This window comes from Cucumis melo, chromosome 10 (genome assembly GCF_025177605.1).
Source record: "Cucumis melo cultivar AY chromosome 10, USDA_Cmelo_AY_1.0, whole genome shotgun sequence".
Classification (NCBI taxonomy): Eukaryota; Viridiplantae; Streptophyta; class Magnoliopsida; order Cucurbitales; family Cucurbitaceae; genus Cucumis; species Cucumis melo.
This window is the reverse complement of record NC_066866.1, coordinates 36202-53358: the sequence shown is the minus strand read 5'-3', so window position 1 is coordinate 53358 and position 17157 is coordinate 36202. Positions and strand designations below refer to the sequence as shown.

Sequence of the window (17157 nt, the reverse complement as noted above, 5' to 3'; positions counted from 1 at the left end):
ACGCAATCGAATGGGAGATCAATTGATGAATGATTGTCTTCTAGCATATATTGATTTTTTTTTTTGATAAGTTAGATAATAAGTTTATCATGGATCAATTTTAAAACATGAAAACTCGTAAATAACAACTGTAATATGTATTAAATTAATTAATATTTGAAGCTATTAATATTTTTTTAACATTTTTTAGTGTATTTATTATATAGTGTTCTCACTATGCAAATTTTTTGGATCCGCCACTAGGTATACTATCGTCCATTGGTTGCGGTTGTTTATCCTCAAATCTTAAACGAGTTTGTTGGGCGGCATTAGGACTCCATGAATCTAACTAGGTAGTTGGATCTTGGTGCGATAACATGAATGAAGGAGGTGACTTGCAAACAAGAGAAAGGAACAACGAGAAAATGACTAGCAACTTACCTTGACAATTAGTTGGTGGAGGAGGTACTGGTTCCTCTCGAGGAGTAGAGGAAAGGGTGTTCGTGGGTTGGGATGAAAGACTTTTCATTGTGTTGTAGATTTCTTCAACATATGTAGCCCTAATTAAAAGAGCCAACCAAATCAACCCAACCATGAAATATTTGAGTTCGGTTGGTTCAAATTAAATCTTATTCTAGAGAGTGTTTGACAATATAGGGTTTTATATCAAAATCAATTTATAATGAGAGAAGTAGGTCATCTATACCTTATAAAGAGTGTGAATCTCCTTAGTTTTTTCGAGGTGTAACTCTTAACATTTAACATTTTAACACTAAGTGCTAATAAAATAGTCGAATGACAAAAAGTATTTGCCTGTTAACACAATCAACCACTAAAATGCAATTTTATTACCTTCGTTAAAGTGTAGTTTCATTTATTATTTTATATAAACAAGTGTCAAATAGTTAAAAAGGGAAGGAATGTATAAAAAATAGGAGGAAAAAAGATGGACAATGGAAAGATTAACCGATTTCAGCTCATAGCAATTGTATAAATTCTATAGTGTAAAGGTATTTTTGTTACTTTTGAAAATTCGAAGGTAATTTTAATACAAAACACTCACAATTTCCAAAAAAGCCTAACAGTAAATGTATTTTTGAAAGCATAAAAGTTTCTGATGCTTTTTGAAACTTCAGATTTTTTGTGTGTAGAGAGAGCTTGAGATTATTCTTTTATAATTTAGCCCATTGTAATTGTTTGTGCAGTGGTATGAAGTCACAACCAACTTCTATAACATAAACTACATGATTTGCACAACTGAAGAGCACAAAATTCTATAAGAGTAAGCCTACAAATATAATTACAAATTAGTCATGTTCAGGTTTCATTACGGTGTCAAAAAGTTCAGGGCAATCAGAGTACAAACGTCCTCAACTTCACTAAGTTCAATAGGAATTTAGATCGAACACATACTTCATAGTCATTAGTTCATTCGGTCTGGGTGTATGAATGAGGATAGTCTTCTAGAAAGAGAGTACAACTTCAAGCTCACCAAGATGTAAAAGCACCGCCAGAAACCTTGTCAAGCTCTCTGCAAGAAAATAATCTCGGTGAAGATGAGATAATGCATGTTAATTACCTTACATGGATAAACAAAATGTTGGTTAACATGGATTAAAACTTCACCTGCGTAGGGAGGTACAACTTAAACTCTGGTGGAAGCTCCTCCTCCGAGTACAAGCGGTCAGCAAAATAAATCCTCCTCAGGCGGCAGTTTGCATGTACCTGAACTCGCAATGTCTCAACATAGTTCGTCCCATATGCTCTCCTAGTAAAGTCAGCCAGATTTAGCTGGATATGGTTCCAACCTTCGTCCATCCTAAGAGGCATGGTGCAGATATATGGCTTAACTCTAGTGATAGCCTACAAAATAGAAGTCTTTTCTTTTTATAAGAACATAATAGAAGCGATGTTGTCATAATCATACTCGGAACTATCAAGTTAAACACATCACAACGACATTCTCTGAGACCAAGGACACAAAATTCTACATAAATGCGAAGCAAAACGTCACTCTAAAACATTTTTGTTTTTCATTATTTTATTTTACTAAAGCAAAATGTCCAAACCAAATTGTGTCAGTTGGCTGTCGATAAAAAAAGTAGAATATTTAGGTAGGTAGCTTTGACGACTAGGTTAAGCAAGCTATTTTGGTTGGCACGGTAACAATATCGCCCATTTTCAAAAAATAATAATAAGTAAATAAATAAATAAACAAAATCACCCATAAATAGATACAATAGTAACTTAAGTCCTTCAATAACCGAATAGTTATTGTCTTTCAAGGTGTGGTATTCATGCATGAGTGTGTGTGCAGGGTAGAGAAAGAGAGCTTCAGTAACAGCAGCTAAATAAAGGCAAACTTACACACTTGAAAGTTAGAAGCTCGAAACCGTCTTCTGACATTCTTATCATCCAGAACTTGAATCTCAAAAGTAAAATATTTGTTGAGATTCTTCACGATTATAACCAAGAATGGCAATTTTATTCCTAGTGTAGAAGCTGGATCCGCTGGGCATGTTATATAAGTCGCCTGAATTTTTGATCCAACGATTTCAAGAACGTTTGATTGGATGTCTTCATCTTGAGGGCGTTTGATGTGGCCATTAGAAACTGCCAACAAAAAGGGAAAAAAGCTAGTCATAACCATAATTATTTTTTTAAAAATAGAAATAACAGCTTTAATTGAGAAAAATGAAAGAACATAGGGACATAAGAAAAACCAGCCTATCAAAAACACCCCAACTAAAAGAAGGGGTCCAACTGAGTAAAATATTACCAATGGAATAATTACAAAAAGTCATCGAAATCGAAGCCCAAAGGAAAACATAAAATCTAATAAAAAACTGAAACTACTATGATCTCTTTCCCTACCACGAAACATCCGGTGATTCCTCTCCCCCCAAATGTCCCACAAAATAGCACACACCCTGCAAAGTATTTAAAAAGACCTCTCAGAAGGGTGGATAGAGGAGGAACTCCATTGTTGTTGCACGAACGCCCTGACAGCCAGCATGACTAACAAACTCCTGCCGAAAAGAGCTCCACACAATCCGAGCATACTGACAATCCTAAAAAAGGTTATCAAGATCTTCACCCGCTGCCTTCCAACAAAGCATGCAGCAAAAAATGACCCAACAAGTGAAGTCCTCCTCCTAATAAGGTCATCAACAATGTTAACCTGACCAAGCAAAACTTGCCAGATAAAGAACAAGACTTTCTTAGGAACCTTAGTCCTCAGAACCACGTTAAAAACAAATTCCCTAGAAGGGGAGGGATCCAACAACATACTAAAGAAAGACTTACACGTATATCCTTGACTTGGATTGGGACTCCAAACATGAACGTCCCTCGTTCCCTCCCCAAAGCTGCACCCCCAACCAAAGAAAGAAAAGAGGCAACCTCTGTCATTTCCCTATTAGTCAAATTACGAAAGAACTCGAGAAGAAGGATGCAGAATTATCAAACCTAACCAAAAGATTTGATATCATATAGTTTTTGGAAGAGGTTAAATGATAAAGATGCGGAAATGAAGAACAAAGGGAAGACTTCCCCACCACCCACTTATCCTCCCAAAAATACGTATCCTTACTATCCCCCACAAAGCAATGAGTAAACCAGGAAAAGGTCGGAAGCTCAAAAGAGATCTCTTCCCAAGGATTATAATGTGTGGCTTTAACACCTCATGTCGTCCATTCAAAAAAATGGGTTTCCTGCTTACTCACAATAATCCTATGTCATAAATAATCGAACTCAAGGGTAAAGCGCCAAAGCCACTTGGCCAACAAAGCTCTATAGTGAATTCATAGATTACTAATCTCTAAACCTCTTAACTCAGTGGGCATCCAACCACTTCCCAATTGACCAAATGAGGACTAGGACCTTCCTCCATCCCTCTCCACAAAAAATCTCTCATATATTTTTCCATGCTCTTACACACCAAACTAGAGTCCTTGAAAAGAGAGAAATATGCACAGGGATCCCACTTAGCATTGACGTAATTAGGGTTAATCGGCCAACTTTTGAAAAGAATCCTTTCTTCCACACCACTAATCTCTTACGAATTTTCTCACAAATTAGGTCTTAAAAAGTCAAAGCTCTCAAATTTCCACCCAGGGGAAGCCCGAGTTACAATGAAGGGAAGGAGCCAACCTCACAATCAAACACATCTGCCCACCTCTGCAACTTAACTTGATCAGTGTTAATTCCAAAAATAGTACATTCACTCAAATTGATTTTTAACCCAAACATATCTTTAAAGAAATCTACTATATGGTTGAGAATGAGAAAGGGCTCCTCTTTTTCGGACCAAAAAACCATTGCATCATCTGCGAATTGAAGAAGCGATAATGAGACTTCATTCCTTCCAATCCTAAAAGGATCAATAATGTTTCCTTCCACCCCTTTATAAATGATCTGACTTAAGACATCCACCACAAGTAAGAACAAGATAGAAGATAGAGGATTCCCTAGTCTTAAACCTCTGGTGGCTTGAATCGACCCTCTGGGTTTCTATCGATGAGAATAGAATACTTCACGCTCCTCATGCACCGCCACATCCACATCCTCCATTTATTACCAAAAACCTTTTTTCATCAACACTCTATTCAAAACATCCCAATCCACATGGTCATATGCCTTTTCAAAATCGAGCTTAAGCAACACACCTTTTTTCCTCGACCTATACTCCTTAATGGCTTCATTAGCTATAAGAACTAAATTTGAAATTTGCCTTCCTGCCACAAAGGTACCTTGGGCCTCGAAAATAGTAGAAGACATAACTTTAACCGATTAGCAAGAACCCTATCCAAAATCTTATAAACGCTAGTAAACTTGTTGGTATTATCTTTAATCAAAAACCATAAATAATAGTAGTCTAATAAGGCTTTTGAATAAGGTTAAAGTTATGTCTACTTGAAAATAGTAAACCTCGGGCCAAACATCCTTAACCTTGTTAGTATTATCCTTTTCAGGAATCAAGCAAACGAAGGTAAATATTTAAAATACCCCTTCCAAAACATTCCTTGAAAACTCCCACCAAATCTCCTTTGAGAAGATTCCAATTGTCCTGAAAGAAAGCCATATAAAGGCCACCGGTGCCTGGAGATTAGTTCCTATTACAACTGAAAACAACCTTTTTTATCCCATCCATGGTAAAAGGACCACCAAATCTTCATCCTCCCTAGTCGAAATAGAGCTCCGATCTATACCCTCCAGAAAGAGCTTGACCCTGACTTTAGGACTATAAAGACTTGAGAAGAACCTAAGATTTCCTTTTCGATCACCTTACCACCTCTTGTATACTCCCCATTGTCTAAAAGCAGAAAGCCTATATGATTCTTGTTCCTTTTGCAACCCACAATTCTATGGAAAAAACCAATATGACAATCCCCTTCCTTAGCCCACTTAATTTTAGACTTTTGGTTCCGACTAACTTTTTCTTCCAAATCAGTCCAACAAGGTCCCCTTTTAAACTGAACCTCTCCTCCTTGAGAGTGATATTCAAGGGTCCTCAACCTAGGGCATCAACCTCGTCAATCCTAGCAACAAGCTCCTTTTTAATACGGACATCTCCAAAAACATCTCTATTCCACCCAATAAGCTAACCTTTTAAAACTCTCAACTTCTCCATAAATTGATAGCCCTCCCATTTTCCTCAAACCGGCACATTCCACCAAGCAGAAATATTAGCCTTGAAAGAAGGATGATGAAGCCATATATTTTCAAACCGAAAAGGATACGGACCCCATTTTAGAGGACTCAAAGACAAAAAGATAGGCCAATGATCCGAAGCAATTCTAGACCCTTTTAGACTGCTTGGGGATTCCAAAGCCCTCAGTCCTTGTTGTTGCCCATCAGTTAGCCCAAGCAAACTTCCCCCCAACTAAAGAAGGATCAAATAAACTTTTGTCAATGAACTTTTTAAACATTCTCATGGCCTTAGTAATTCTCCCACAGGAAGCCTTCTCATCAGGGGGGGATGACATTGATGTCTTTTGCCACACACCACCTTGGGCAACAATAACCATAAAGATCCCCCAGCTCCTCCCAAAATAACCCTCTTCCTCTAATTCTCGAAGGATAGTAAACTTTTGTAACCCATAACTCTTCACCATCATTGTCCAAAAAAGCAATAGTAATGGAATGTCTACCCCTAACCACTTCAGTGGCAACACACGATCTCGAATTCCACATTAAAAGAATCCAGCTAGACAACCCCTTAGCATCCAGAACCTCGCACTCCACCCTCATGCGCTTCCAAATGCTAGCAATTCTCCTACTACAAAACTTACTTCTTTTAGTTTCCATCAACTTAACAATATCCAAACACTCTTAGCTAATCACCTCCTTTTAAGTTGACCCTCCAAAACACCTAACATTCTAAGAAACAATTTTAACAAAGAAGACCCTACTTAGAAGCTTTTTTACTCTTGTAATTCACCAAACTATCCAATTTCTTTAACTCCCTAGATAGCTTATCACTACCCTCCTTACATTTTCTCGTATCACCTCCCTCCTTCACTACCAGCCCCTTAATCCCCTTTTGGATTTGTCTCACCTTGAAGTCCACTTTGTTAATTCCAACCGAAGCCAACACCTCCCACCTCTCGACCACTTTATTCTCACATGATAAGAAACCCTAATTATCAAGAAAGATTTGATGGCCTAACAAATCCCCAACATAACCATCATTAGTAAGAAGCACCTTGCCAACCCCTAAGTTGACACCCACAACAAGGAACAATGGGTTAACACCGGCCACCTCCCCCCCAAAGAATACATAGACAAAAAGAGTAAGCCACAACCCAAGTATCCCCGATAAGAATAGGAGTTCAAAAAAACCGGAGGAGAAACATAACTCTCAAAAGTCACTTGCCCAACTCCCCCACCCAAATTGTATTGAACCGAAGACACAATATTAGGTGAAAAGATACCAACTCTGCTCTCTGACATCCCAGAACCAACTTTGTTCTCAACCATACCCATATCAGTTGGAGGACAAGAGACCAAAAAAAGGGGATATACCAAGCTTGTCACGCCAACCGAACTTACCACTGGGTAGGAGTTGGGAGGTGTCCCCCTTATCTAACCATTAAGTGAGTTTTTGTTCATGGGTGAAATTTCCTTGCTTCCACTTTCTCCAAATTACTATCAGTAGGCTTCAAAGAATCCATCAGAGGAAGTGTTTTTAAGACCGTCCTCTAAGCACAACTCTTTAGCACTTGATGACCAATTAGAATCTTTTGCAATCGTCGACAACAAGAAAGCCTCACGAATTTCTGCATCTCCATTGAAAAATCACCTGTTTGCACCTCCAGACTTAATTGACGTTGGAGTTGACAAGAGAGACACACCTAAGAGATAGCTGACAATTGGCGACTTGATTCCGAAACAGCCACCAAACAGTCCCTAATTCAGGCTGAGGTACCCAGATCCAACTCAATCTTACCCAATTTCCTTCCATTCCTTTCCTCTATGTAGATCTTCCTACCACTCCCAAAGGCTACCAACCACGACTCCTTCCTATTGATCTTAAACTTACTCATCTCTTAGATTTTCTCACTTTGAGAGAAAAGTCAGAGAGAAGTTACGAAAGCAAGCCCTTATTCTTCTCTACATAACCATAACCATTCTTTTAAAGTAGGCAAAGCTTAATGGTTGGTTTAGAAACTCAGAGTAGAACTATAAAATTTTCAACATGGATGCCCTTGCTCCATTAGTATAATCTTATAAAAACGTTCCATCCCAAAACATCTCAGTTACAAGACATTAACCATGAGAACATGAGTGGCATATGATGCCATAATTTCTAGATCGTGGAATACAAGTCTTAAATAGACTACTAGAGTAATCCCTAACAACTCTATTACAACACTTATGTTTCTGAAACATAATACCTACCAATTCCAATATGAAATGAAATGTAAGTTGGGAAATTCTGCTGTAATGAATATGGAGAGAGGGAAAAAAAGCTTCTCATTGATGCAAGCTGTGTACTGGACTTGTACAAACAAACCTCGAAAAAAAGTTGTGCCTATTCCCAATTAACATTCCAGATTTGATAGGATAATAGATCAGTAACTCCACCTAGACTAACATAAATGATCTTTTTAGGACCACAAAAGTAGAGGTGGGGATTTGTTTCCGATTCTCCGACGTCAAAGGCAAAAATGAGGGAGTAGATGTTTTAACCGAGTTATGCTTATGATGGCAACAAGTAAGAACAGTATAGTAAACAAATAGGAAGGGGGCCGGAGAAGCCATCCCTGTCCCCACCCCGGAAAAATCCCTACTTTCAGACCATTCAAGAACTCAATGGCCGTGTTCTCAAACACCAAATAGGCAAGAGAATCTTTAATCAAATGCAAAATAAAAACCGCACCTCGATAACGAAAATACTCACCTTCTTTATCCCATATCTGGAGAGGTTTGCTCCTATAAAAAAAAAACAAATATTAAATAACAGATCAGATCATCGGTCCTAGGAATTTAAAAGGCAAAACATTTGACAGACCGTAAGCACTAGCTTCGAAACACCTAAACATACCCAAGACTGAATAATATAGAGAGAAATCCGGACTGAAACGTATTTTTGAACATTTTAAGACAGTCAGCAGCTACACGCCGCAGGCTGCAATGTAGCCACAATAAGAAGCGTCTTGTCTTGTATTGTCAGGACTCGGGTTCAAGTCGTGAGATCCGACCGGTACAACTTCATATCCAACCGTAGCGCGAACGATTTTCACGAGGTAGCGTGAGTGTTAGTCGGGCGGCGTCGTGCTCGGCGGTTCCCGTTTGGTCGTCGAAAAAGGGACGAAGAACAACAAAATTCGAAGCCCGCAACTGCAGATCTGGAGTGCGCGTGAGCTGGACGACGAGTTGAGTAGCGCGGCTGTGGTTAGGCTTCGGTTTCGACGGCGTTCAGCGTTTCTGGCGAGAGGAACGTGCGGTGGAATGAACGAGATAATAGATTACAAGGAGGGGTTGTCGGCTGCCTCGAGATAATAGGTTACATTAACATTTTATACAATGACCTAAGTAAATTAAAACTTCCATCGCATCGTTTATTCAATAAGTCTATCATTTTGAGAATTCGTCCAATTAAGAATTCGAGAACATAACTACACTACTCCATGTTTTTAGAGTAAGTAGATTCAGCTTCAAGTTTTGAACAATAATGTCTTTTTTTTTATTGGTCGACAGCAAAATAAAATGCGTATAATAATATACAATATAAATAAAAAACAATGTAGCATGTAATAGTTCCTTTTTCTTTCTTTTTCACTGGCGACCATACACTTCAAATGATATTAAAGAATACCATAGAGATCATAAAATCCTAACAAAACTCTGGATGATAAACCTATAAGTAAATACGGTATTCAAGTGCCAAAAATGTATAAGATAACATTAACACCTTAGATTAGATGAATGAGAAAACAGAGAACGGATGTAAGGATGTCTCGTTCTTTCATGGATAGGAAAGAGATTGCATACATGTGTTGGTTCTCGAGAAATCCAGTCGCAATGATGAAAAATTAGAAAATATGGTACCAATGACCTCTTTTCATAAATGAAAGTATGAAACACACAAAATAGCATAAAATTAGAATTGTATATTTGAAAATTATCTTTAGGTTTTTTGAAAATGTAAATTTTGAAAATAATTTTATTGAACTTTAATTTTGAAATACACCATTGTAATCGATGATAAAAAATGTTGTCGTTGATGTTGAATTTCAAATTTAAGATATTGATGGTAAGTCCAAAAACTTAGAAAAAATGTTTACATTCATATTAAAGTTAATTATACTTTGAAACTAAGTTGTGAATAATGTTATCAGTATATTTCATTTGTAATTATCAAATAAACAAAATTTTTATCTTTTATAAGCATCTATAAAGATGTTAAAGATATTCTTCGATATTTAATATGAAAAATAGTCACTCTCTCTTGTTCTTCTTAGAAGTATATTAATTTTCTTTTGTTTTTTTGTTATTCTCTCTCATCCAACTTCTTTTGATCCTCCGCTGTCAAGCGCTCAAATATGTTATTTTTCCGTTATTTGTTTTCTTCCTATCTTATTTGATGAATTATGCTTAATCCATCAATGCTGCAGAACGAGACAGACATCGTATAGAGAGACAATGCAAATCTAGAAAATATATTGACGAGACTAAAAGAAAAATATGAAAAATTTGATTAAACTAATGATAAATATTAATAATTAAATAATTTTATTTATATATATATATATATATTATACAAAAATCATAAAGTTGAGGAGTGGAAGGTGAAGACAACCGGACAAAGAAGAACGTTCTGTGTGAGAGAAGGAAAGGAAGCGAGAGGGCAAAACAGCACAGAGCAAAGAGCGTACTAGCCATTTCCCGAGCAAACGGGGTTTTTACAGAAAGCAATGACAGATCGATAGTTTTACATTTATGCCAAAGAATAAAAAGTCAACAAGACATGGTTTTTAAAATCGTGGCATTTGCCAATTTAGGCCTCAAGACAAGTGTCAGCATCTTATTGCAAACTACACCGGTGAGGGCAAAGCTATTTCCAATTAATAAGAAAGAATTCGCCGCTTAACAAGAAAAGAGCACGAAAATCAATAATTACTTGGTCATATATGACTTTTCATATGTCCGTGTCAGATCTCGCGATCTCAAAATCCAACGGCTGAACTTCGTTCGCCCACGTGGAATTATTAATTAATCAGTTTAAAAACACAACAAATATAACCGCATGTTCAGGAACCGTTTCTTTTCTTTTTGGTTTCATTTCTCATCATCGAAATCTAAAACTTAAAAGTAATTTCCGTTCTCTCTGTTTGAAGTCAAAATGAAAATTTTCTATAATTTTCTCAGTTCTTGCTGCCGTTGTTCTGCAGAATAAAAGCCTCGGGAATTGCTTGGAAATTTTCTCTGTTCTTCAACTTTTTCTGCTCGGCATCCGTTCATTTCTGCTAAAAGGTTCGGTATCGACTGCCGATCAATGTTTGCCAATCATATATTTATTGCAACGGTTCCAATTATATAGGAAGGGATTTTGGTTTGTAATATAAATGGGCTTGGCTCGATCACGTATAAGGTTTGATGTTCTTGCGGTAGAACTATTTTTTAATTTTACGATTATTTTCTCAATTGAGTTTTGGAGATCTGAAACAGAAGTCTTGCCTGATGCTTCTTCCTCTTCTTTTTTAAATTCCGGTTTTGCTTGATTGGCGATAAAAATATATAGCGTTGGAGGAATCGATTATGTGTAAATGTTTTTTTTCCTAGGATGAACCAGGATGGGTAAATGTGAAGAATTGAATAAATTTAGTTCTTCAATGCTATGTATTGTCCATTTACTAGTCCAATAATTTAAGTGCAACTTTTCTATAAAAAAAAGAAAGTGCAACCTTTTGTTACATACGCTTCCCTGAATAATGTGAAGTTGCTATTTAGGCTTCGATTTCTTCTCATAAATAAGAAAGGGGCAAGGGAAAAAAACCAATGTCCTGAATTATTTACAATTCACTGGTGCTCCAATATTCTGGGTTATTTTCATAATCCGAATGTTCACAGCCCGTCCTCCAAGATTATACATAGTTCCTATTTTTCATAAAAGAAATATCTTTATAAACTACATAAATTATATATATTTCTTATTTTTCATAGAAGAAATATCTTTATAAACTACCTTAATTCCAAAGTTTTGCTGAATGAAAATTAGGTTTTATGTTGTTTATTTTTCCTACAGAGTTTTTATTTTTATTGGGTTTTTAAATCGAGTTTCTTCGTGCACACCAGTCGGGGATTTGTTGAATAGAATTGGTTCTTTAAGGATATTGATTATCAACCATTTGTTTAATTTTTTTTCAGATCGGATAATTTCACCTGAAGAAGTTTGTTGTGATAGTGATTTTCTTTAGAAATTGGTTTAACTATGGTCACAGTGGAGAATGCAATAAATAAGAAAGAAGATCGTCTACCTAGAGAAGCAAGGGAGATTTTGCAGTCATTGGCTACCAAGTGGGGAGATGAAATTGATTCAAGTGCATTGCAAATGATCCCTTTGAAGGGAGCCATGACCAATGAGGTCTTCCAAATCAAGTGGCCGACTAAGACAGAGGATGTCTCAAGAAAGGTTTTGGTGAGGATTTATGGTGAAGGAGTGGAAGTGTTTTTTAACCGAGAAGATGAGATAAAGACATTTGAATTTATGTCAAAGCACGGGCAGGGACCTCGGCTTCTAGGGCGATTTTCAAGTGGCCGAATTGAAGAGTTCATCCATGCAAGGGTATACAGTTTTATTTTCTTAGTAATGATGCTTTCACTTAGATTTTAATCTTCACCAAAGAAAAAATCAGATTAAAATGATGTCACAATCACAAGTAGAACAATTGATAAAATACTTTGAGGTATGATAAGTTTGTGAGACGGTGATCTCTAATCTTTGTTGTTTTGTTGTATTGGAGATCCTATGTTGCTCATCAACTTCCTCCTTGATTAAGGTAGGATTGCAATTTGACGAGTTTTGTGCCACAATGCTAACCTTCCCAATTTCTAACTCCTTTCTTCAACCTGGCTTGTTGATAATTTTTTCCTTGCAATTGGCATAGCATACTTATGCAACTTCTAACTTGTTATTGCATATCTTTTTAAGGATCTGTTTGATAATGTTATACCAAACAGCATAACATACATTTCGTTATGTTACCTCCATAATTTGTATCAGGCAAATGGACATGATATTAGCACCTTTTATTTTCTAAAGGCAGAACACGGATTTTTCTTCTTATAGTTCTGGTCTTGTCTTGTTGATATGATTACCAGACACTATCAGCTGTGGATCTACGTGATTCAGAAATATCTTCTCTTATAGCTGTTAAAATGAAGGAGTTCCATGATCTCAATATTCCAGGTTCAAAGAATGTGTGCTTGTGGAATAGATTGCGGTATGACACTTTATGAGCATACATTAGTTCTGTCTTTGCTTGTTATAACTCTCATGGTTCTTTCACATGTATATTTTTTTCTTTTGAATCTTCAGAAATTGGCTAACTGCAGCCAAAAAATGTTCCCTGCCTGAAGAAGCCAAAGCCTTTCACTTGGATTCTATGGAAGAAGAGATTTCTATATTGGAAAAGGACCTCTTGGGTGATCGTCAAAGTATAGGTTTTTGCCACAATGATCTACAGTACGGAAACATAATGCTAGATGAGGAGACTAGATCAATAACTATAATCGTAATATTCTATTTCTACTGGATTATAATTTATTTGCTGTGGTGTGGTGTAGAAATGAATGAAGTAGTTGAAATGACATAAACTATGACAAATTTTTTTGCTTAGATTTTGTTACATAAGGCTCTTTTTGGTTTGAAGAATACTAATCCAAGATTGATTCTCTAAAGTTAATCAGTCATGAAGACATGAACATGTTACCGTTGCTTGATCCATTGCTAATTTAGATTTATTTATTTATATCTATTATTATTGTTGCTTGAACCCATCTAAAAGTTTACTCGTTTAGGCAAGGGTATAGATTTCAGTCACGTTACTCATTTGATTTTATAATTTCCTATCACAGGATTATGAATATGCAAGTTATAATCCCATAGCCTTTGACATTGCAAATCACTTCTGTGAAATGACAGCTGATTATCATACAGATACTCCTCATGTTTTGGACCACACCAAATATCCCGGTATATTTTGTGTAACTCTATCAGTATGCTTTTATGCACTTGGTCGTGACTGAAGGGCAATATTGACTTCTTTATGGTTAACAGGTTTGCAGGAGCGCAAAAGATTTGTTCAAATATATCTGAGTGCTTCAGGTAATTTTATAACATTTTCTATAGAATCGAAATTAACAAGGGATAAAGTAATCAGCAGCAATATCCAGTTCTTGGTCGTAGAAATGCAAAATGCTGCCCCTTCCCAAGTCCAAGTAGTTCTTGGTTTTGTTTCCTTAAAGTTGGATCTGTTTTACTTGGTGCAATAATTGTTGGGTATGGGAATTTCAACCTCCAATCCCAATGAAAGGGGTAATACAAATTTCTGCTAAGCTAAGCTCTTGTTGGCTTCTTAGTTAGATTTTACTATATTATTTTGTTGCTCATTTGGATTCGACTCCAATATCTATTGCATCTATTTTTTTTAGTACAATATGAGTAGGGGATTTGAACCACAGTCTTTTTGATCGCTAATGCATTTGTATGCTAATTGAACCTGGCTCTATTTAGCACTATTGACATCTGTTAATAGCTGTCAGATGGACTGAAGTAATTGGTACTTTATTAGTTTTCCCATTCTCTTCTTTGCTTGTTGCCATTCCCCGTCTTAAATTTCTGGGACCTTTCTAATTACTGGTGTCTACCATTTAAGGATTACCCAATTTTGAGTGATGGAAATAGATGTTCTCAAAGATCAAAGATGCATTTGTATGGGCTTTTATCGGTTTGAGAATTGAATGTCTTGAGCTACTAGTTGATTTGGGACCTCAAATTATGTTCACACATATGCAGGTCATCAACCCAGCGATGCTGAGGTGGAGCAATTAGTCCAAGATGTTGAGAAGTATACTCTTGCTAGCCATCTTGTTTGGGGCCTCTGGGGAATAATATCGGTAATTTTGTTCTTCAGACATGTCTCACTGTGGTTATTAGCCTTAATCACACTATCCTTTCAAAATGTTATGGCCTTTCTTTTATTTTGTGCTAACTGCTAAGTAGTTTTGTTCCCTAATATGTAACATATTTGCATATTTGTGATATTATGTTTCGCATGTATTGCAACAAGATACACCAACTATTTTTTCAATCATGTTCGTTACATATATTTTGCTTTTAACTAAATTCCTGAACATCCTTATCATTGATTCATACATGTTCTCTGCAGGAGCATGTAAACGATATTGACTTTGATTACATTGAATATGCGAGGCAGAGGTTTGAACAATATTGGTCTAGGAAACCTAATCTTCTGGCTCAGGAGAAAATGACTCGTGTATAGTTGTTGAGTTTTTGTTTCCATGTGAAAATCAATAGGAACGTTCGTTTTTGGTTTTGAAGATTCCATGTAATGTAAGGTATTATGATTCCTTTATTGACTTTGTGACAAACTGTTATATTTGACATTTCTTGTTGAGGGTCGTTGAGTCGCTCCATATGAATGTTGTGTAAAAGTAAATGAACAGAGATTTTCTATCAGACCAACAAACTGAATCACGATGTTAATAAATCCAATAATATTAATTTGTAATATGTTTTGTTGCACTTAAAAGTTGTATCTTGCCTGAGTAAGGGTGTTTTTTTATTAGGACGTGTAGATGTGGGGATTTGAACCTCCAATTGTGTTAAATTTATTTTATTGGACTTCCATAATTTGGATGTCAGCCTAAAAATATAATGCATTTTATTTTCTAGTTTTAAAGGACATTATTAAAAAATTGAGCAAATTTGAGCTTATTGCGGTGATTAATCACTTAGGCTCTAGTTGATGACCATTTGGACCTTTTTTTTTTATAATAAATTTGCTTTAGAAAATTAAACTATAGATGCTATTTCCATTTCTTTTTTTTTTTTTCCTTTATTATCGTATTTATATTCTATTGATCATTGATAAATTTAATATAAGCATGAGTTTCCCTCAATTTTATGCCATTTACATGATATATATATATATATAATTGAAATAATATCGATATTAGAAGCTCGAGAAGTCTCGATATTAGAAGCTGGAGAAGTGAAATTGCTTTCCACTCCCTCTAAATCCAAATTCAAGCCTTTTCACTTCCTCTAAATCTAAATTCAAGCCCAGGGCTTTACCCTTACGTCACAAATCAAGTCAAATTTTGAAAATTATTAAAACTAGTTTTCAAAAATATGTTTTTGTTTTTGGTATTCGGCTATAAATTCAATCATTAAACTTAAAAATAGGTAAATCATTATAAAGGTATTAAGAGAAAATATATAATTTTTTGAAAAATATAAAAATAGAAAACGAAATGGTTACCAAATACAACTTTGATTTTTGGTTTTTTAAAATTAAGTTTATAGATTCCTATCGACTATTATGAACCTTTTTAATTAAGCGACATACTCAAACTTCATATATCTTTGATCAATAGTTCGTATCATATATGTTTTATTATTTTTTTGTTTAATGGGTGTTAGCTACGCTCGTATTTGGAAGTTCATTCAAACATAAAAGGGGTGTTTGGGCCCCAAAGTATATGGAGGAGTGGAGTGAGTTATATTAATTCACTATTGGATTATGAAAACATAGCATTATTTCATTCGTTCCCCGATTCTTTTCAAAATTTCAAAGGTGGATCCTACGTATCATTTTTCACTTTTTTTTTTTTCCATTTTCCCATGTTTTCTTTAATTTATTTCTTTATAACAACCTTTCTTTTTCTATTTCATTATTTCTTTTATTTCGTTTTCTCTTTCATTCTTCCTTTTTTTCTTTTTCTTCCTAAGATATATGTTCAAAGTTTACGGTAGACTTTTCACTTCTCATACATGTATCATAATCGTTTTTTTTTTTGTTGTTTACTTATATATTTAATAACTCTTTCTCTTTATGTTATTTTTTATATTTGTTTTAATACAATAATTTTAATAATGTCGGTTTTCAATTATATTTTTCCATTACATGCGTACATAAAAAATAAATTAGTGAAAACTAACGATTCAAGTTAAATTTATGAAATGAACATCATAATTAAGAATGTCGTAATTAATAAGATTAAAGAAATTAATCTGAAGCAAAATTTTGTATTTCATTAAAAATATATATGCATGAAAAAAGGGACTAGTGCAAAAGTAAGATCGAAACTTAGTTTATGATATGAACATCGTAATTAAGTTCTTTTTTTCATTTGATGTACCATATATATGCATGAAAAAGAAGTGAAAAGTAACGAATGAACAATAGGAATTTTAATTTATGAAACGAACATCGTAATTATAATCGTAATTAAGAAGATTAAGGAAAATGTTTCTAAAAAAATATTACATTTTATGACAAACACATATGCATGACAAAAAAAGATTAGTGGAAACACATGATCAAAACTTAAATTATTGCTAGTAATGTTGTAATTAGAAGCTTACTTAATTAGATATACAATATATATGTATAAAAAAATAATGAAATATTACGATTGATGCTA

At 35.1% G+C, this 17157-nt stretch overlaps 2 protein-coding genes across 5 annotated transcripts; one reads left to right on the top strand and one right to left on the bottom strand.

Moving 5' to 3' along the window:
• Window positions 1-1276: 1276 nt before the first annotated feature.
• Window positions 1277-9165, bottom strand: LOC103489531 (cilia- and flagella-associated protein 20). 3 transcript variants are annotated; one of them, XM_008448763.3, is made up of 5 exons: window positions 8528-9165; window positions 8384-8415; window positions 2351-2592; window positions 1606-1842; window positions 1277-1510 (listed from the first exon to the last, which is right to left on the bottom strand). In XM_008448763.3, exons 1-5 carry the CDS (start codon window positions 8578-8580, stop codon window positions 1502-1504), a joined length of 573 nt encoding a protein of 190 aa, XP_008446985.1. In that variant the 5' UTR covers window positions 8581-9165; the 3' UTR covers window positions 1277-1501. The 3 variants fall into 3 exon arrangements, with proteins under 3 accessions (XP_008446985.1, XP_008446984.1, XP_008446986.1); XM_008448762.3 differs by having other exon boundaries at window positions 8363-8415; window positions 8528-9021; XM_008448764.3 differs by lacking the exons at window positions 8384-8415; window positions 8528-9165 and adding an exon at window positions 2854-8322.
• A 1578-nt stretch (window positions 9166-10743) lies between these two features.
• Window positions 10744-15241, top strand: LOC103489532 (probable choline kinase 2). Of its 2 annotated transcripts, none has more exons than XM_008448766.3 (8): window positions 10744-10959; window positions 11854-12271; window positions 12808-12929; window positions 13025-13220; window positions 13564-13681; window positions 13766-13813; window positions 14504-14604; window positions 14877-15241. In XM_008448766.3, exons 2-8 carry the CDS (start codon window positions 11918-11920, stop codon window positions 14988-14990), a joined length of 1053 nt encoding a protein of 350 aa, XP_008446988.1. In that variant the 5' UTR covers window positions 10744-10959; window positions 11854-11917; the 3' UTR covers window positions 14991-15241. The 2 variants fall into 2 exon arrangements, with proteins under 2 accessions (XP_008446988.1, XP_008446989.1); XM_008448767.2 differs by having other exon boundaries at window positions 10744-11077.
• Window positions 15242-17157: the final 1916 nt, after the last annotated feature.

Excerpts from the sequence above, each read along its gene's own strand:
- LOC103489531 (XM_008448762.3), bottom strand. The coding sequence starts at position 8,580 with ATGTTCAAAAATACGTTTCAGTCCGGATTTCTCTCTATATTATTCAGT. Across the intron at positions 8,416-8,527 it reads TCTATATTATTCAGTCTTGG|GAGCAAACCTCTCCAGATAT; the intron begins GTATGTTTAGGT and ends TTTTTTTTATAG. Across the intron at positions 2,593-8,362 it reads TGAGTATTTTCGTTATCGAG|TTTCTAATGGCCACATCAAA; the intron begins GTGCGGTTTTTA and ends TTTTGTTGGCAG.
- LOC103489532 (XM_008448766.3), top strand. The coding sequence starts at position 11,918 with ATGGTCACAGTGGAGAATGCAATAAATAAGAAAGAAGATCGTCTACCT. Across the intron at positions 12,930-13,024 it reads TGCTTGTGGAATAGATTGCG|AAATTGGCTAACTGCAGCCA; the intron begins GTATGACACTTT and ends TTGAATCTTCAG. Across the intron at positions 14,605-14,876 it reads GCCTCTGGGGAATAATATCG|GAGCATGTAAACGATATTGA; the intron begins GTAATTTTGTTC and ends TGTTCTCTGCAG.